At 33.6% G+C, this 21,841-nt stretch overlaps 1 protein-coding gene across 2 annotated transcripts in view; it reads left to right on the top strand.

The window, feature by feature from the left end:
• The window catches only part of ADAMTS17 (ADAM metallopeptidase with thrombospondin type 1 motif 17), a 588,524-nt gene that overhangs the window by 270,098 nt on the left and 296,585 nt on the right, over positions 1-21,841 (top strand). For both annotated transcript variants that reach the window (XM_001372954.4, XM_016426268.2), the window contains exon 8: positions 12,904-13,009. In XM_001372954.4, the coding sequence (XP_001372991.2) occupies positions 12,904-13,009 (106 nt within the window). The remainder of the gene's footprint in view (positions 1-12,903; positions 13,010-21,841) is intronic.

The following is a 21,841-nucleotide window of genomic DNA, read 5'->3' as shown; positions in this document are numbered from 1 at the left end:
AATAAATCATTGTAACAATTTTCAGGATTTTAATAAAGTTTTCCATCTTCTAAACTCTAAAATATAATAGTTCCAGTAATCTAGAAGCAATATGTAAGTAGCATTGGTGTAAAAGTGAGTTTTCTTCTCAGAGCTGATTTAAATTCCTTCATAGTCATTGGATATATTTTCTTGGCTCATTTATACTAACTGTTTTTTACTTCTGAGAAAGTCTGAAATAAGATATGTGTGTATCACTATGTCCCCCAGGGGTCACCTATGTTACCCAAAGGTCACTCAGACAAAATGTTTCAGAGTTACTCTGAGGTAACACCTCACAACTATCAGATTGGCCAATGTGACAGTAAAGAGAAATGATAAATGTTGGAGGGGGTGTGGCAAAATTGGGACACATGCATTGCTGGTAGTATGGTGAACTCATCCAGCCATTCTGTTGGGCAATTTGGAATTTGGCCCAAAGGACTATAAAAGAATGCATATCCTTTGATCTGTACTGCTAGGTGTGTATCCTAAATAGATGATAAAAAAAAAGGGGAAAAAACCTACTTATACAAAATATTTATAGCAGATTTTTTATGGTGGCAAGGAATTGGGGAATGACTGAACAAACTGGTATATGATGGTGATGGAATACTATTGTGCTATAAGGAATGATTAACAGGATGATTTCAGAAAGAGCTGGAAAGAGCTACCAGGAAACCAGGAAAACAATGTGCAATAGTAACAGCAATATTGAGGAATGATCAAATGTGATAGGCTTAGCTACTATTAACAACACAATTATCCAGAACAGTTGTAAGAGACATGTGACAAAGAAAGCTATCTACCTCCAGAGGAAGAATTGTTGGAGTAGGAATGCAAATGAATGCATATGATTTATCACTTGTTTATTTGGGTATATGTTTTGGGGTCTGGGTTTTATAATATTATTTACTTACAAAAATGAATAAGATAGAAATGCATTTTGCATGAAATACATGTATAATCCAGAATGGATTGCTTGGCAGCTCCAAAAGGGTGGAGGGAAGAAGGGAGAAAAGCAATTTGGATCATATGACTTTGGAAAACTTAATGTAGAAACTTATTAAAATAATAAAATAAAAAATTTTTAAATGTGTCAGAATTGGGCCTTGAACCCAGAAGGGTACTAATAAAGCATTGCATGCCCTCAAAGAAGAAACAATTTTGCTAAGGAGAAAGGACACATGAACACAGAAATAGAGAACTATTCAAATATAATACTGCTGTCAAAAAATGCAAATATTCATAGTATTAAGTAAATATAATTTTGCTGAGTGAAAGACTAAAATGAAATAGAAAGGAAGATGGAGAAAGTTGAACAATATCTGCAATCAAGAGGTAGTGGTCCACTAATGAATTAATCATGAGGCCTCACTGCCATTTGTCCTCACCTTCTCCTTGTCTGTAACTTCACTTTCACCATCCAACCCAATTACATGGCCTGTGAATATGAGACTTCAACGAAACCAAAAGTTATTTCTCATCAGAAAAATGATGCAGATATAGAATAGAGTTACTATGAAAGTGGAAGAAAAGCCAAAATACGGACACAAGAACATAGGAATGAGGAAAATAAAGGCCAAACAAAAAGTTACATTGATAAAGCAAACTAGTTAAAGAAGAAAAATCCTTAATTGATGTTCTCTGTCCTCCATGTAATGAACTCCCAAATATGCATGTGTTTGTGTTGCAATATAGTAGTCAGAAGTTTGTGGGTCAACAAATGCAGTTTTTCACAATCTCTTCTTTTTTTTTCAGTGCAAACCTGCCCTTGCATGTGTATTGAAGGTTCATAAAGCTCTTGGAGCTTCTCAGAGTTAATCCATTGTTGTTCAATTATATAGCTTCTTTGTTCCAAGTGTCTGCTTAAACACATGGAACTAATGTCATCATTATAAAACCAACATGGTTTTGAATGCACAGAATTTTAAATTATGGAAGGATAAAAATGTACTGATGGTACCACTACAGGGACTATCTTTGTGGAAGTAATCAGTTTATCACAATTCTCGTTTACATCTTAAATGTTAAAATTAAAAGAATAAGTGGAAAAGAAGTTCATTAAATGGGGAAATCATGAAAACAGGTCTCTAACTCTTCCTTCTTAAGACCAGATTCAAGATTTTTGTGATATCCCTGGCCTTCACATGCAGGACAGGAACAGCCCCAAACACATGCCTTTTCCTGCATAAAGCAATTTGATATAGAGTTCTTCTAGGAAAGCTTCCATATACTACTGTTTCTTCATATGAAACATTAAGTAATTGTGAGATTTGTTTTTCTTAGGAAGCTTATAGTTTGCTGTTTATCCCCCTCAAACTTTTTCATTTTATGACAAACTCAACTTTTTTCCAACCTTACTTTTTTCCCTATGTAAGTAGTTCCAGTAGTTATCACTCATAAACTTGTACATTTGTGCCTCAGTAATCAGAGAGGCAGTTCACTTTGATGCTTTTTAAAAAAATTTGTTCTACTTTTATGGTGGGACTGTTCATGATTTACTATAATCATTAAAAGGAGTTAGACCTTAATCCACCTCTGTGTGTGAGCATTTCTTGTAAATAAACTGATCCTTTGTCTTCCAGCAAAAAAAAAAAAATCTACGCCTTGAAAAAATTAAAATGCAATTATTGGGAACCTCTCTGCTTCACTTTTTCCTTGGCATTGTATAATGCCCTAATTAGGGTGGAAATTCAATACTCCACAATTAGTGGGCTGTGTGTGACTAAGGACATTCTGTTTTGTAAGCACATTGAAAGTGTTTATGTGGCATTTAAGGTCTGCTGGTTCAGCATTAGGATATTCATTGAACTTTGGTTTGCATATTCAATACACATAGCTTTACTGAGTCCTCAGTTTTCCACATTCAAATGGCAATTAAAAAAAAACTATTTCTCTCTGCAGTAACTGCATTTCTAACAGCTCCCAGTTTTTGCATTTATACACAGCCATGTGTTGGACAAGTAGGGTACTAAAGTATGTGTGTGCATACCATCAGAGCTATGTAGATAAATTCCACCTAGTCAGTACTAGTCTTTTAACAGTGACCTAGAAAGTGTTTTTAAACAAAACCAGATTAATGACCTTGAAAGCATTGAAATGCCAGATCCAATATTTTGTCGCATTTTTTTTACTCCTAATATTCTACATTGTTTGACTATGATGTCCAAGTACAAAAAACCATCTTGAGACCAAATAACTAAAAAATATTGCTTCAACCATGGCCAAGCACATTGCATGTTTCCAAATAAAAATAGACACATGCTCTCATGCTTAGTCCTCATGTGCCAAGTATCAGTTGAGTCAGCTTCAGAAAAGAGTCTCACCATAAAGTTATGATGGAATGGAGCAAGTGATCAGATGTGAGTTGGTAAAGTGAATCCTTATTTAGAAAATACCACATGAAAGACTGGTACTGGACTAACAGAAATGACAAAGTGGAAGGATAAGACTATTTTGGAAATGGAAAGAAAAGTAGAGTGTCATTAATTTGGTGGAAATGTCCAGTTTTTTATAGTAAATACATTGCTGTCCCCAATGGGAATCAGTATAATGGAGTGTTGCTCTCAACACCTGGATGTGAATCTTGACTAGGACATTGACTACCTCTGTAATCATGAGGTCACTTCTTCTCAGACTTTGAGTTTCCTCATCTCTAAAATGCAGATAATAATAATTTCATTACTAACCTCAAAGGATTGTTGTCTAGGGAAGCACCTTCAAAATCTTAAAATGCTTTCAAAACTGTTACTTAAAAGCAGAAAAAAGCTTTGGTTTTAATGTGTTCCTATTCCTGAATAATTCATTTAACTTTTTCTATTCTCTCTAGTATAAAGGAACTGATTTTTGAAATTAGTTTCAATTCAATTTAGTAAACATTCATTAAATACCCCCAGTACAAAAGTACTGTTCTAGTCATTCAAGATGCAAATATTTTTTAAATGAAGCAAGCATATTCTCAATGAAGTTACATTCTTTTAGTGGGGTATATAGATAAGTACAATCAAGGGGAAATCCTGGTGTAGAGTAATAAGTACAGTGTGATCTAAAAGTCTTAATGGAAAATTAGAGTAGCAAAACTTTTAAATGCAATAAAACCTTTGGGACAGCAGTGTAAAAAGGGAGAGTGAATGAATGATAAGTATTTTATAGTGCCTACCATATACAGCTATGTACTTTAATATTATTGGCTCTTTTTAGCCTCACCCAGAGTAAGAGAACTAGTTTGATGCTGAATTTGAATTCAGGTCTTTCTAACTTTAGGCCCAGAGTTCTATCTACTGTGCTATCCACCTGGTTGCCCCATCCTTAATGTTATGGAAAAGGGAGATATCCCAAGGGACTTATGATGAAAAATGTTATTCACCACCATAAAAGGAACTGATAGAGTTTGAATTCAGATAGAAACATAATATTTTCTACTTTATTTCCTTCATGAGTTTTTTTCTTGTATATGTGATATGTCTTCTTTCACAGTATGATAAATATGGAAATTATGTATTGCATGAAAACACGTGTATATCATATCACTGTCTGAAGGAGGGAGAGAATTGGGATCATAAAATATTTAAAAATATGTTAAATTTGTTTTTACACATAATTGGGGAAAATACAATAAAATATTACCCTCCAATTTTTAAAAAATACATCTTTATTTTTACAAGAAAGAAACATAGGAAGGTAGGTAAATAAATAGATTAGATATATAGACAGATTTATATAGACAGACAGACAGACAGACAGACAGATAGATAGATAGATAGATAGATAGATAATAGATACAACCAGAGTGCCTTAGGAAACCATCTGGAGGTAATGAGAATCAGGAAAACTTATTGAAATAACTAAATAACTGAGATGAGCGGTCAATCTATTTAGGCAAATCAATAGTAAACAAGATTGGACAGAATGCAGAAACTGAAAAGGGGAAGTAACAGAAAATAAGGCTGGACATAGTAAATAGAGTTTAATTGTTGATATCTTTAATGTTAATTATAATGGTAATAGTCCTTTGTCAAGAAAATCCAAAATGGAATCACAGAGTCCAACATGATTGAAACTATTGAATAAAAGCAAAGGAATTAATGTTTTATTATAGGAAACCACTGAGCTTTAAGTAGGGACATGATGAACTTGCAAGTCTTGAAACCAATTAAAAATATGCCTGCCTGCATTATGAAGAGCAGTAACAGAGGTGAGTCTCTGACCTTAATAAGATTTCCAGGAGTAGTCCTTGAAAAGAAGATAAATTAGTAGAATATAATATGCCAGATTTGAGATCAGCAGAGACATGGACTAAAATCTTGACTTCAACACTCATAAGCATGTGACAATGAGCAAACCACTTAATTTCTCTAAATCTTGGTTTTATTGTCTATAAAATGAAAGTAATAATTCTAATAGTGTCTAATAATAATATTATTCTTAGTTGTGTCTATTACCCCATTTGGGGTTTTCTTGGTAAATAAATTGGAGTGGTTTGCCATTTTCTCCTCCAGTTCATAATACAGATGAGAAACTGAGGCAAACATGGTTATGTGACTTGCCCAGGATCATACAATTAAGTGTCTATGACAGTATTTGAACTCATGAAGATGAATTTTCCTGATTCCAAGCCCACTGCCCTAGGAACTGTGCCATCTAATTGCTCTATATATGATAATAATAGCTAACCCACACATAATGCTTACTATGTGTCCGGAACTATACTAAACATTTTACAATTATTACTTTGTTTTCTCCTCACAACAACCTTGCATACTATTATTATTCCCATTTTACAGTTAAGGGATTTGTCTTTGGTCATAGTATGTATCTGAGACTGGAATTGAACTCAGGTTTTTCTGACTCTCATCCCAGCATGCTATCCATTGCCCCAACAAGCTGTCCCTCATAAGGCGGTTCTGAAGATGCCAGGAATTATTTAATATAAAATATTTTGTGAATATTATATTCTACATAAATCTCAGTTATTATTATTATAACCCAAGAGGGATTTCATGAGGGCCTGTACTAGGGTATTTCCAGTGTGAATGAAAAAAATGAGGTCGAATTGAGGGAGATCATGGAGGTAGAATTAATAGGACTTGGCAACTGATTGAAAGTAGAGGCTGACAGAGAGAGAAGAGCCTGTTAGAGTCTGGGGATGCCTTGGTTGAAAGTAGGAACAGCTGTGCCCCAGAGGCTGTGCAGCTGCTTATGATTTTGTGGGCTGATTTAAGAGGCTTCAGGGTGTACCCTCGGCATTGGTGTTAGGTGTTGTGGGAGAAACTTGGCCTGGAGTAAATGGAAGAAGGTTTTAGCATATGGCTTGTTTTTTTTTTATTCCCATTTTAATTTTATTTACATCACTGTCATTTCCCAACCCCTTTCTCCTCTAACTCCCCCCCCAAGAACCCACAGGGAGGCAGAATGTCCAAGGGGAAAGATTGCTGGCTTTTGTAATTAAGAGGACATGGGCTCAAATTTTATTTCTGTCACTATGTGAACTTGGGCCTAAATTTCCTTATCTAAAAAATGAGGGGCTAGACTAAATGGCATCTAAGATCTCTTCTAATTTTGTGTATGGTTCCATGATCCCTTTTTTGTAACAAAGAAGAACAGAAGACAGAAACCAAAAGGAAAACATTTAAATATGAAAAACCAAACAAGTAAAAATAAAGTAGAATGGAATGCATTGCCCTTATGTGAATATGAATGCCACATTTCCACACTCATAGTCCCTTACCAAAAAGAAGGAGTTATATTTTATCATCAGTCCCTCTGGTACCAACACTGATTATTTTATCAGTTTAAATTCTGGTCTTAGGGTGATGCTTTCCTTTATACTACTGTCGCTCTTTTGTATAATATTCTCCTTCTTATAGTCTTACAAGTATATATATTATTTAAAAAATTGTCTCTTAAGTCCTCAGATTCCTAATTTCTTTTATCATAGCTGTGTTCCACTATATTCATACTTTGTAATTTGTTCAACTATTCCACAATCAATAAGCCTCTATCTTGTTCTAATTTGGGGGTTTACTTGGATTTGGGGGTATTGATTTTGCTTCCATAAAAAAGTACTACTACAAATATTTTAGTATATAGAAAATTATCTCTCTATCTTGGACTTTCTTAGGGTATAAGTATAATATTTAACTGGGTCAAAGGACATGAACAAGTTAGTTTTCTAGCATAATTCTAAAATGTTTACTATAAAAGCTAGACCAACTGACAGTTCCACCAACCATGTATTAGTGTACCTACCTTCCTCGATTAATGTTAACTTTGCTAACCTCTATCAACTTTGCTGATTTAAGGCAGGGGAGCAAGGAAGAAAAACTTCAGTGTTATTTTAATTTACACAGTTCATGGATTGTCGTTAGAGAGTTGGCAATGGAATTCAATGCAGATAGACTGTAAATGAAAAGTAGAATATGTTTAGGAAAATCAGTGAATATAAAATAATGTTGGATTCTTGATGTCCTAGTTATTTATGCCAAGTATCACAGTTTGTTAAGGTTGATATCCATGGGCCTGACCAAATAAAAATATATTTATTTATTTATTTAGGACAGAGTATGTGTGTGTATATACACTAGAATATTATCTTTGTTTTCTAGATCCTGATACCTCTCACAAAGATGTGGATATGAATACTGGGGAGCCATTATGAATAAAATATATTTCATAGGACATTTGAACATCAGTCCAGTTATTTTAAATGGGATTTCTCTTTCTAACTCTTGCTGTTGAACTTTGTTGGTAATATATAGGAATGCTGATGATTTGTGTGGATTTATTTTGTTCTTTCAGTTTTACTAAAGTTATTAATTATTTCAACTAGTTTTTAATCACTTCTCTAGGATTCTCTAGGCATACCATTATAACATCTGCAAAAAAGTGATATTTATATAATAAAGAGGTTGGTTTCCTCACTGCCTACTTTAATTCCTCCAGTTTATTTTTTCTTATTGTTAAGCTAGCATTTCTAGTACAATATTAAATAATAGCAGTGATAATTGTCATCTTTGCTTCCCCCTGATGTTATTAGGAGGGCTTCTAACTTGCCCCCATTACAAATGATACTTGCAAATGGTTTTAGGTAGATACACATCATTTTAAAAAACGGCTCATTTGTTCCTATACTTTCTAGTGTTTTTAATAGGAATGGGTGTTGTATTTTATCAAAGGCAGTTTCAGCATCTTTTGAGATAATCATATGATTTTTTAAATTTCATTATTGATATGGTCAATTATGTAGATATGGTTTCCTATTATTAAACCAGTCCTGCATTCCTGGTAAAAATCCTACCTGGTTTTAGCAAATAATTCTTGTGATAGATTTCTTCTTTTGTTAACCTGTACAATTTATATGTTTGTAATATTCATTCATTTCACTTAAATTTTCAGATATATTGACATATAATTGGGTAAAAAAAGTCCAAGTGATTGCTTTAGTTTCTTCCTCGTTGGTGGTTAATTCACTCTTTCATTTTTGATACCAATTATTTAATATTCTTTTCTTGTTTAAATTAAATGAGCCAATGCCCTTTTCTATTTTGTCCTCCCCACCCCCCAAAAAAACCAACTCCTAGTCTTCTTTATTAGTTCCAGTGTTCTCTTACTTTCAATTTTATTAAGTTTTCCTTTAATTTATTGGATTTCCAATTTAGTATTTTTAATTTGTTCTTTTTCTCAATTCATTGATCTGCTTTTTTTCTCTATCTTGTTGATTTAAGCATTTAGAGATATAAATTTTCCCCCAAGTACTGCTTTGGCTGTATACCATAAATTTTGACATGCTATCTTCTCATTGGCATTGTTACTAATGAAATTTTTTTTCTTTTTCTATAACCTGTTCTTTGACTTGTGTTCATTTTTAGCATTAGATTATTTCATTTCTAATTAAGTTGTGTCTTTTCATGGAGTTATTGATTATAATTCTATTGTGTTATGATCTGAAAAGGATGCATTTATTATTTTTTTATTATACCTGGTCAATTTTTGTGTAGGCATCATGTACTGCTGCAAAGAAAATATATTCCTTTCTAGATCTATTACTTTCAACCTTTCTAAATTATCATTTACTTCCTTTACTTCTTTCTTATTTACTTGTGGGTTTGGTTTATCAAGACCTAAAAGGTGGAAGTTGGAGTCCCTCCACCTCCAGGATGGTTTTATTGTCTATTTCCTCCTGGAGGTCATTTTATTCTTCCTTTAAAAATCTGAAGACTATACCATTTGCTGCATATATGTTTAGTCCTGATGTTACTTCATTGTCTATGGTACCTTTTATCAAGATGTAATTTCCTTCCTTATCTCTTAATTAGATCTATTTTTGCTTTAGCTTTGTCTGAGATCATGACTGCTATTCATGTTTGATTTACTTACTTCAGATGATGCACAATAAATTCTGCTCTGGCCTTTTACCTTTACTCTGAGTGGATCTCCTTGCTTCAAATGTATTTCTTTTAAACAATATATCATGCGATTCTGTTTTTTTAAAATCCACTCTGCTATCCTCTTCTGTTTTATGAGTGAGTTCATCCTGTTCACTTTCACAGTTATGATTACCAACTGCGTTTTCCCCTCCATCTTATTTTCCCCTTCTACTTCTCTATAGAATAAAGTAAGATGTGATACATGAATAGGTATGGTTGTTATTACCTCTCTGAGCCAATCACTGTGAGAGTAAGGTTTAAGCATTGCCTGTTACCACTTTCATTGTCCCCTCCAGTGTAATAGTTTTTCATATCTCATTAAGCAAGATAAATTATCCCATTCTTACTCTTCTTCCTCTTTTCTCTTAGTGTAGTTCTCTTTTTTAACCTTTGATTTTTTTGCATAGCATATCATCTTAATCAGTTTATTCCCATTCCCTCTATATATACTCATTCTAACTGCTCTAATATTGATTCAATTTTTTAAATTATAAATATCATCTTTCCATATAGGAATATATAGCTTGGCATTATTGAATCCCTTAAATTTTCTATTTCTTATTTACCTTTTCAGACTTCTCTTGGATCTTGTTTCTGGACATTGAATTTTGCATTTACATCTGGTCTTTACATCAGAAATATTTGGAAATCTATTTTGTTAAATGACAATCCTTGTTGTCCCTGAAAGAATATACTCAGTTTTGCTGGGTAGGGGCTCTTGAATTTGGCTATGTGATTCCTAGGAATTTAGGACTTTTTCCAGAAGTGATCTGTGGATTCTTTCAATTTCCATTTTACCTTCTCATTCAAGAATATCAGGGCAGTTTTATTTGATAATTTCTTTTATTATGATGTCAAACTTTGTTTTTTTAATTGTGGCTTTCATATAGTCCAATAATTCTTAAATTGTTTCTCCTGGATCTATTTTGTAAGTCATTTGTTGTTGTTTTTTCAGTAAGCTATTTCACATTTTTTTCTGTTTTTTTTTCATTCTTTTGATTTTGGCTTATTGTTTCTTGATGTCTCATAAAGACATTGACTTCTAGTTGCCCAATCCTAATTTTTTAGGAATTATTTTCTTCCATCAGCTTTTGAATCTCCTTTTTATTTGGTTGTTATTTTGCTTTTACTTTCTTCTTACATTTACTTCTTATGTTACTCTTCCCCATCTTCCCTCTGCCTTTTTTAATTGATTTTTGAAGTCCTTTTTGAGATCTTCCAGAGCCTAAGACTATTTCATATTTTTCTTTGAAGTTTTGCATGTATTTGCTTTGTTATACTATCACTTTCTTTGTCTTTACCTTGCTCTTCTTTGTTACCATAAATATTTTCTGTGGTTAGATGGTTTTTTTTAAACATTTACTCATTTTCCCATTTTCTTAACTTTTACTTTGATCTTAATGATGCACTCTGCCCTTAGAGTAAAAGGGACACTCTTAAATTTCAGTTTTCCCTTGATAGGACCCCTGACTCTATTTCTGGGTTTTTACAAATTTTAGTTCTTCCAAAGTAATATGATGCCTCTGAAAGCCACCTCCCCCTGCTGATTTAATCACCCCTTAGTTCTGCTGATGTCTTACAGAACTCAGAGCACTGTGAACTACCCTCTTCTGGGACTCAGGATCTAGACTCAGGCTTGGGAAGAGGCTTTTAATATCACTCTTGGCTTGATCAGGTCAGACACATTGTGGACTACCTTGCCCTGAGTCTTGTAACTTCACCTTGAGCTTATGTACAGGCTCTGGGCCACACTCTAGGCTTACTCAGGCCAGGCATGCTAAAGACTGCCTTAAGTCTCTTTGGGCTTACACAGAGGCTCTCTTTGGGCTTACACAGGCCAAGCATGCACCTTGTGCTGTGGATTCAAGACCTCATTGCAGTCATGTGCAAGGGCTTTGGACTTCCCTTTGGGCTTACAGCAGCTAGGTACATTCAAGTTACCTTTTTCTGGGGCTTAGGGCCATGATTTAGGATTGGTAAAGGGTTCAGAGCCTCCTTCTGGGCTTGCACTAGCCAGGCATATTGCAGATTGCCATGTGATAAGGCTTGGGGCCTCACTGTAGTCTTGGGCTGGGGTTTGCAACTTTAAGGGGTGTGTGTTGGGTTACACAGCTGTTGATCTAGACAGGTTCGCTGGGTCTAAATGTTGGCTTGGGCCAACAGATATGGGGTAGGGGGTTTGCTTTTGGTTTGCACCAGTATTCCTTGGTGTAGCCTCCTAAGAGTAGGCTTTATTTCTTCCCACCCCAGTGGGAAGACCCTCTCTGCCTACTTTTCAAGTTGTTCTCTGCATGAAAATTGCTTCACTCCATCTCCTTTTTATTTCTTTAAGTCCAGTACTTGTTTTGAGATATTATTTTAAGGTTGGTTGAAGAGGATTCTCATAGTGGTTAGAGCTTTCCCTGCTTCTTCTCCACCATGTAGGCTCCCCTCACCAGAAATTTTTGAAAGGCAAATATTTATATAATACTGAAATATAACGCATTGCTTTTATTTATCATATTGAAACTTAATCAAACTTAAGCTTAATAAATACATGTATGGATACATTTATACTCTTGTACTTCAAGATTGTATGTATATGTGTGTGTATAATAGGTATGTATATATTTTGTGTATGTTCATAAGTATTTTTTCATTTGCAGTAAGGTAATAATTGAAATTATGGAAACTGATGAGCTCACTAAGAAAGAGAAAAGAGAATGAATTGAAATTTGCTAGACATTCATGCTTAGGAGGGATATATTGAATCAATGAAAGAGATTTGAGGAGACATAATCTGAATGTAGAGGCTAGAGTCCTGTCACAGTTTTACTTTATAACTGAATAAGTTAATTGACAATTGACCTGTCTTTTCCTTTTTGGCCATTTCTTATCCTTAAAAGATTTATACTGATTCTACTACATATGCTATTGTGAAATAGCTTTAATTGCTAGGAAGTTGTTGTTGTTTTATATTGAGACTAAATTTGCCTCTTTGCAATATCTGCTCATTAATCCTAGTAGTACTGTCTTGTGTTTAGGCAGAACAAACTCAATTCTTCTTCATAATAACCCTTGAAATATTTGTAAGCAGTATATTCTCTCTTTTTTCCAACTATCATATTTTAAGTTTAAGTTCCTAGGTCCCCTTCTCCATCTTTCTTTCTCTTAATTTCCTTTAGGAAGATACTTCCATGGCCTTCATCATTTTATATGTTCTTAAATCCTAGAATCAGTAGATATATCTACTTTTTGTAGCACTGACATATATAAATTTCAATATGAAATTTCAGAACAAAGAATACTTTGGCCTGTTGGTCTTTATGAACCATAATTCTTCTGTATTGCAAGCATTTGTTCATTTTTTGTTAATTATTGTCTTCATTGACTTTTAGACAATTTTCATTGCAGTTTTGTGAGGCAGTGCCAAGCAAACTCTAAAGTGCATGTATTTTCCATGTTTTTCTTTCTACAGGAATTGCATATTTGGGAGGAGTATGCAGTGCTAAGAGGAAGTGTGTGCTTGCAGAAGACAATGGTCTCAACCTGGCATTTACAATTGCTCATGAGCTGGGCCACAAGTAAGCATTATACTCTTGTTAGTTCTACCTCTTAAAATGCTTTTGTAAATATAATTGTCACCCTGACATACATTTTAATACCAAATTTGTATTTAAAAATAGTGGTTTTAGAACTCTTTCTTTTTCACATGAGATTAGTTTTGAGAATGTATTTGATGTGCTTGATGTGCTCTCTCAAGTGAAAAATTGTAAATAGCAATAACTTGGTCATAAACAAGTGAGAAGTTATGGTTAAGGAAAAGTTTTATCCTTATGATTGGTCTTGAATTCATGGCCCTTCACCTATTTCTAAAGTCAAAACAACAATGACAACAAAAACTATTTTTGGGGAGGTTATCTTATTTGGACACCATCTTTAGGAATGAAATAATCTTTTGTCCCATAAGTGAAAGATTACTAAAATTCACTCTACATTTCAACTAAAAGAATATTCCTATTTCTAAATTTCATTTATTAAAAATTATTTCTAATAAAACCAAAATTTTAAGTGTATTTACTAATTTTTGATAAAAATGGCAGATTCAAATAAATAGACTAAATTTCAGCTTCTAAAATTTATATCAGATTTTAAAAAATGCTTCTCAGGACCCAATGGAATCCTTTCCTCTTAGTTTATAAACTTATAAAATGTTCATTGGAAGTGACTTTATAGCTGATTAAGTCCACTCCCCTCATTTTAGTGTTAATGAAACTTTGGGACACAAAGGCTAAGTGATTTTCAGTGTTTTATAATTCTTGCCTGACAGGAAACAAGGTCCCTTTAAAAAGCCACTGAATGTTTTGTATTTATTCCTGAATTGGCTCTCTGCTTTCTTTCTATTAATTATATAAGCAAGAGAATCTACATAAATATCATAAAAGAAACAATTTTATTTTGGCAGCTTGGGATTTTTATACTGTATTTAGAAATGTATTTCCTAGAGAACAAGGAGTTTATTTAAATGGAAATACAGTTCACTGAAAAAATAATATTCAAGGTAAAGTCCCAAGTGACCCACAGAGTATGGCAATTGGGTCCTTAATTTGGAAGTCCAGTTTCCCGCCACAGAAAAGCTATGTGCAAGAGAGTATAATCATATATCATTTTCAAATTTATTTATTCCATTTCAATGCTTCTACTTAAGAAGGGGGATTTTGGTAATAGATATCACTGTAGTTACTAAACAATACATAGAAGGTAAATGATGGATGCCATTGTGATATTATATGCATTTCTGTAGTGTAAGAAGGAATTTTGCCTTAAAAGTTTAGTTGCTTTAGCAAGAGGATAAACAAATAACTATAATTAGTGTTATTTCACATGTACATTATTTTTCCTCATCAGTAACATTTAGCTTTAATGTTTATTTTGATTCTTAGATGGACCCATTGTTCATCAACATAGATAAGCCTACTTGTGCAGATCATCCACTGACTTTCTTTTGGCAGGATTTGTATTCCCAGTGCTTAATACAATGCTTGGTATGTGGCTTAATAAGTGTGAGTTCCTTGACTTAATAGGCTCTACATACCTTCACATTCTTTTGTCTGCAATTCAGGAAAGTCATTCTTATGTTTAATGTTTTAGCTACCATAATAATACTGACATCTAATTCTGAGAACTGAAGAAATATGATAGTTTCTTACATTTGTAATACAGTGTCCAAAAAGCTTTGAACCAAATTTGTTGAATCTAAATTCAATGAAGTTTTTGCCCAATTTGGAAACTTTTTGGATATCATATTAAAATTTAACTATTCAAAGGATATTATTTGAATTTGTTTCATAGCTTCATATTGCATAGACAAGTGCACATAAATATACTGAATATAAAACCTTCCTTCTTTGTACATTAAATATATATGTATGAAATTTCCTCCAATTTCCCATTTTATTATTTTGGATCAAATAAATGTACAGTCAGCTCAGCATATCAGAAGATAAGACTACTTAATTTCAATCATATTTTGATAGTTTTTAGCTAAAATCTTGGAAGGCTATAACTCATGTGTATATGCATATATATACTAATTGTGCTCAATTACAGACAGTAACAAATACTTTTAATTAAAACTAATGTCTTTTTCTTTTTTGTCTTACCTTAACCTACCATGCATGATTAAAGTCTTAAGTAAGTTTATTGGCTCAGAATTATTTAATTTAATAAGAGGATGCTTGAAGTCCCACCAAGGAGTAAAACAATAACTTTCTCATTTGTAGGAATCTTCCAATTATATGTCATATATAGTCTAATCAAATCAAATAAAGGAAATTGTGTTATTTGATTATTTAAATCTGATAAACATGTATGAAGTTTGAAGATGAATTCACCATCTAAAACAGGATGGGCATTGATAAATCTCCTCTCCTGATGGACATCTTCTAATACTGACATTTCTTAATAGGTAATTGTATTTCCCAGCAATAATTTTCTCTAGGGCAAATGCATTTCAATGGTGTTAATAAAAATATAATTATTTCTCAAAATAGGGTCTAGAGAATACTGTTGAACACTAAGACCCTCTAGGTGGTGCATTGTCTAATATTTTAACATGTATTACATGATACTATATAATTCATTCAATATTTTTGTTTGGACATAAATGAGTGCCTACCAATAATAGTTAGGAAACCTTTTTATTGATAGCTTTTTGAAAATTAGCATTGAATTCTCTATTCACTCTGGTAAGTTTGTTCCATTGGAAATAGAAGTAAGATGGACTAGTTTTTCATTGAGGGTGTTGTCTTTTTTTTTTTTTTGCCAAAGCAGTTCAGTGAACAAATAAATTTGAGAATAATTAGTATGGACAACTTCTGACTCCCATTGACCTCTTTCTTTTACTTCTGCAGAAGATAGAGAGAAGGACCTTGTAATTGGAGATTAACATTAGCAAAAAGGATACTTTCTTTCCAGAGTACCCTTTTCACCTTGAGACAGTATTAAGCATCTACTCAATTGCTTTCAGAGTATGACCTACTCTGAGTGCTAGGGGATTAACAATAAAATAAAATAAATAAAATTAAAATTAAAATTAAATTAAATTAAAATAAATTAAAATTAAAAACAAAAATAAATTAAAAAAAATTAAAGCAAAATCATTCAAAAGAATTTTAGCTGGTGTCTTCTGAATCATTAGGGATTGTTATGACATTAAAGATATCGAAAGGGAGAGAGAGAGAAAGAGAAGACCAACAAAAAATTTCACTGATAGCAGTATGCCTTTGTTTGCATTTTGTAGTCTAATGATTAAGAAAAATATATTATTTCATCCTTTTCTGATGAATAAATTCCTTTGGGGGGAAAAACACAATACAGTATCTGGGATGAAGTTTTGTTAGCAAATGCCTATATTCTCTTTAAACCAATGGTTCTAATATGAGATCACTGTTGAATTTCTGGTTTTAATGTTAGAAAAAAGAAGCATCAGTTTGACTGACCAGTTAGGTTTTGACCAGCTAAACTCCTCAAGATTAGAAAATTTCAGACTTAAAGTGACCAAATACTAGCTGACTTATTTGCAAGCTTTATCAGTATAAAGAAAACTGTCACCATAGAGACAACTGATAGTTAATGGACCACCATGCATAATTTATTTCAGATTCTCTACTTAAAGATTTTTAAGTATGGGTGATCAAGTGGTTTACTTATACAGTAAAGCAAAAGAATAATATAATGAGTATATTCTAACATGCCACTCTGTTTTGATTAACACCAAAAGCCATATTTAAAACTAGAGATATTTTAGCATGAAAATAATCCCTGGAAAAACCAATCTTTGTCCTATTATGCTTTTTTCTTGCTGGCTTTTTCCTCCCTGGAACCTATAGAAAGCTGTGGCCCTGAAAATATTGATACAGCTAAGTTTTATTATTTTTTTTTTGGCAACACGAAGTTAGCGACTATAACTAATTAATATTAAAATTGTAAAATGTGAAAAGTAACAAATGATCTCTAGGTCTTTGGGTAAGAAATAAGAATAGCTTATCTTATTATATATCCCATTTTGCTTCTTCTAATGTTTTTTAGGAAAAAGAGAAGGGAATCCTCATCCTCAGTAATAATCAAAGAGATAAAAAATAAAAGAAATTTGAACTAATACATATCCATTAGGTTGCCAAAAATAATAACTAAAAGAGACCAAAGGCAGTGTTGTAAAGATCATAGAAAAGTAGGTACATGCATTTATCTCTGATAAAAATGCAAATGAATATTTTTGGAAACTAATATAGAAGTTGGATCATATCTGAGATCTGAAAGATGAAAGTCTAGTCTAATCTCCCTCATTATACAGAGGAAGGAACTGAATCTCAGGGAGATATGGTGACTTATTTATGGTTACCTTAGCTACTATTTTAACCCAATCATTTAAATGTCTTTAATATAACTTCAAAGCATGTTATTTAAAAGACTACCTATTCCAAGATTTTTATATCAGCATTGTTTTTTTAATAATGAGAGATAAAGGAAAACTACCTAAAAGACCAACAACTAGGGAATAGTCCAATAAATTCTGTCATATTTACATAATGTAGGACATTAATACAATTAAGATAAACATGTATCAGCAATCTAAAGTATGAGAAAACTATGAAATACTGAAAAGTGAAAAAAGGAGGCACAAAAACTAAATACACAGTATGATCATATAAAAGGTGGGATTCTGCTGAAAGTGTCTGAAAAGCCACAACATTTGATGTGTTGAATCAATCTATTTAATAATGTCAAAGTAAATTTAATTAGTTAAAAAGTTTAAAAAATATAAGTGCTATCTTCATTGCATATTGAAGTAGTTTCCATTCATACAGAATTTATAATCTCCACTATGACAAAAGTAATTCAATCAATAATTAATATGTCTAAGTCATAGGATCATAGAACTTAAAGCCAGAAAGATGATAGAGGACATCTAATTCAATCCCTTCATTCTATATATAGGGGAACTAAGGCTTTGAAAGATTAAACAACTAATCTTGGGTCATGCAAGTAAGTAGTTGAGCCAGAATTCAGACTCAAAGATATTTATAACAAATAATATTTTACAACATACTTGATTCTTGAACTTCTGGGTACATTTCTAAAGGAATGATTCCAAAATGAATTACAAAGACAAAGTAATTCATGTTTGACAAGTATTTGGAGGCTGTCACATCCCAGAGATTTTCTGCAGGAACATAACTTTCCCAATTGATATTTTTAGGTTACGGGTCATGTGTTCCCAAGTATAGTCATTAATGACCATAACATATATTTTATTTCTTTTGCCAATAATGAGTGATTTTTTTCCTAATGTCAATTATACATCATCTTTATTATTCCTAGAAGCACAGGAAGCTTGTTCTTTAGAAGTTACATATGCCTCCTGTAGGGAAAAAGGCTCATAGGAACTATACCTCCTACTCTTCATTAGTCCTTTCTTCCTTTCTCCTTTATGTCACTTCAGTTCATTCTTCATTTCCTTGGTATGGGTTTGTATGCTTTATTAGTATAATAATATCTAGAGCTGGAAAGGATTTAATAATTCCTTTTATTTTCTAGATGAAGAAACTGAGGTCCCAGAAGAGTTATTTTGTTAGGTTCATGCAGTTAGTTGTAGAACTGGGATTTGAGCCTAAGCATACAGATTACTTTCTCAGGGCTTTTTCCTGAGGCATTCATAAACTGAAAACAGAGAGGCTTTCTTCAAGACATTTCATCTTTTCCTATGACACAGAGACTAATTTGCTCTTAGTTTACAACATAACTATTCATTGTCTTTGAAAATTAAATAAAAATAAAACATGATATATTTGAAATATATTCCTAAATTTCTCTATATATTAAGTCTGAAATGCTTAGTTCTTTGTGACCCATTAAAACCACTTCTGCCACTACTCATAAATTTGTGGATACTCATCAATTTTCTAATAGCTATAGCTATTATTCTATTATTAATGAAAAGAATGCTTATAGTAAATGTTCACTTTAAAAAATATCTTCTATTTGCATTTCTTTTAGATAGGGAAAATCATTGAATGTGATACACTTTAAAAATTTTGTGTTGTACACACATATAGGGATAGGGGACTAGAATTGTCATTTCAAGGAAATGGAGGACTCCTTGATGAGGAAACTCCCTCTCTCAAAACAAGTTAACACCTTCTCAGTTACCTAATCTGAAGAAGTTGCCTGAGGTTAAAGGACTTCTTAGCTCTGAGGCCAACTTTAACCACTGTTCCAGGCTCCCTCTTTATATAAGTAGACATGATACTAAATCAGGCCAGGCCATGGTTTCCCATTTTAGATGCTTTAGAATATGTTGTACTTCACTTTTTAGAAAGAATTCTATGAAGAAAGTCATGTCAAATTTTTTTACATTAACAATTGGAGAGATCATTTCTTTTGTATGAGAGAGACTTTGGGAGTTTTCCCACCAGTAATTTCTATGACTTAGCAGAAGAATTTGGATGTTAGTAACAGCAACGTATAACTGAGTAGGATTAGGTCTAGATACAGATGGATAGCAGGGATTACATAGCAGAAAAGTCAAATCAATGAAAGTAGAGTGAGATGGCAAGAGTCATAAAAATAATGTAGTTTTAACATCCTAAATCCTACAAGTTAAAGAGTTGGAAAGAACAATACTAATAAGCAGGAAAATACAAAAGGTGAACTCAGTTTCCTCAACTATAAAAGGATGGGTTTGGCCTAGATCAGAGGTGTCAGACATATGGCCCACAGGCTTTCTGTGACCCTGAGTACAGCCTGAACCAGAGTAAATGTGAATATTATCTTATTTTGATGTACTAATAAAAAAAGAAATATATAAACATGTATTATTTTCTAAGTCAGTGTACCACTGTTTCTACTTGAGTTTGACACCACAGAACTTGATGGTCCCTATAGGTGCTTCTAGGACTGAATTTAATCTTGGGATCCTAGTACCAGAAACCATCAAAAGAAAAGAGATAGTTAAATGACTTGCACAATTTAAGGCCCCTAGTCATAATTTTTAATAATAAAGATATATTAAAATACATGTAAAAAAAGGCCTTATCGCTGACTAATTTAAAATTTTAACTAAATTACTTTCTTGATCTTTTTCTTTAAAAATATACTAACCATTAAATCATGTGTCAGGCATCTGTGACTTCATCAGTGCATGTATTTTCCTTAGGTCTCCTTTACAACTTGGTAGATAGTCTTTAAGAGTTACTATGACTGAAAAACTCATGACTGTGAAAGCAGCCTGGTAATGAGTAACCCAAACCTTTGCTAGCCTCATCTTTGATTCAATCAATCAATAAGCATTTACTATATACTATATAGGAGTGTATTTGGTGGTATAAGGGGGAGAGAGACGATGGAGTCTTCTCACCCTCAAGGCAAGGCAAAGGAGGGGTATCTGATACTAAAGTTTGGCTGGGAAAGAGAAGAAGGGTGAGTCTCTGGTCCCCCCCCCCCTTTCAGTCTTCAGTCTGTGATGGCCCCTCACTAAACCTGCCTTGTTATTCCCCACAACTAAGCCATTTCTACCCAGCAAAGTTCTTTCTTTAGAGGGGACAGATCACTTCACTCCCCTACCCCCAGTTGTAACTGCCCTCTATTCAGTCTTTAACCAGTTGTAGTAGATAACAGAATTTATTGTAATGTAACAGGGATGTAGGATGAAGTTTGGAAAGGATAGTAGATCGAGGCAAAGGGGAAGAGGAAGGAGGAGTCCCTAGTTGTCTAAACCCTTCCCCTCAAAGTTGAGGTGACTTGGCCTTAATGGCCTCAAGCCCCTGAGGGGTTCAGAGTGATGAACCCTGGCTTTATCCCTGTCCAGCAGGTCTCTCAGTTCAGGTGAGGAGACTGATGATTCCTCTTGTGGAGTCTTCTTTTTCAGTCTCTGTCCACTCCTTGGGGTTTTAGGGGGATAGAAATCAGAAGTTCATGAATGAAAGAAAGTTTCTTGGGATCAGGACCCAGTTGAAGACTGGACCTTCTCAGTAACTGTCTCAAAGCCTGAGCCCTGGCTCCAACTGCCTCTCTCTGGGTTCATTTCCTCGGGATTCCAAATCTCAGCGCACCCCCCTTACTGTTGGAATCTTTGCTGCCACTCCTGACTTCTTCATTTCCAGAAAGTCTCTGGGTTTTCTTCTCTCACTCACTATATGAAAAGAGCTGTGCTAGATGCTGGAGATACAAAAACAAAAGTAAGAATGTCCCTGACTCCAAGGAGTTTATATGCCAGTAAGGATGGGGGAAATTCAGCATGTACAAATAAGTAAAATATATCATATATACAAAAGAATTACATAGTGATTGGGAGAGGGCACTAATAACTGAAGACATGAGAAAAGGTATTCTCTAGGGGAGTTATATTTGAGCCTATAATGGAGGTGTGTAGGAAAGCATTCCAGATATGATATGGAAGATAGTAAGAGATCATGGGGGAAAAAATGAAATGTAGTCTAGGGGCGTATTGGTGAACTTATGACATATGTGCCAAAGATAGCATGCCATGCATACCAGAGTTAGTTACTAGAAAGGCAGAAGGACTCTGCAGATTTGCTTCCTTCCCCCTTCCACTGCTCATCCCAGCCCCTCTGCCCAGCAGCCCAAATCAAGTGCTTACTCCCTCTCTTGAGTGGAGCACCCAAACTTCTCCCCTCTCTTTTCTCCCTCCACTACCTTCAGTAAGGCTGGGAGGGAGGGCAGCATACAGTCTCTAAAATGTTCTAAGAGGTTTTCCCTCACTGTTCTATGGATTACAAAAAAGGGTAGGTGAAACAAAGAGATGCAACCTTTCATCTCCAGGATTGCTCTTCAAATGGCATATTCTTGAAAAAAAAAGCAGTCACTTCTAATCCACAAAGAGACCTCAAAGCAAG

The sequence above is a fragment of the Monodelphis domestica genome, chromosome 1 (genome assembly GCF_027887165.1).
Source record: "Monodelphis domestica isolate mMonDom1 chromosome 1, mMonDom1.pri, whole genome shotgun sequence".
NCBI lineage: Eukaryota > Metazoa > Chordata > Mammalia > Didelphimorphia > Didelphidae > Monodelphis > Monodelphis domestica.
This window is presented reverse-complemented; position numbering and strand designations above follow the sequence as displayed.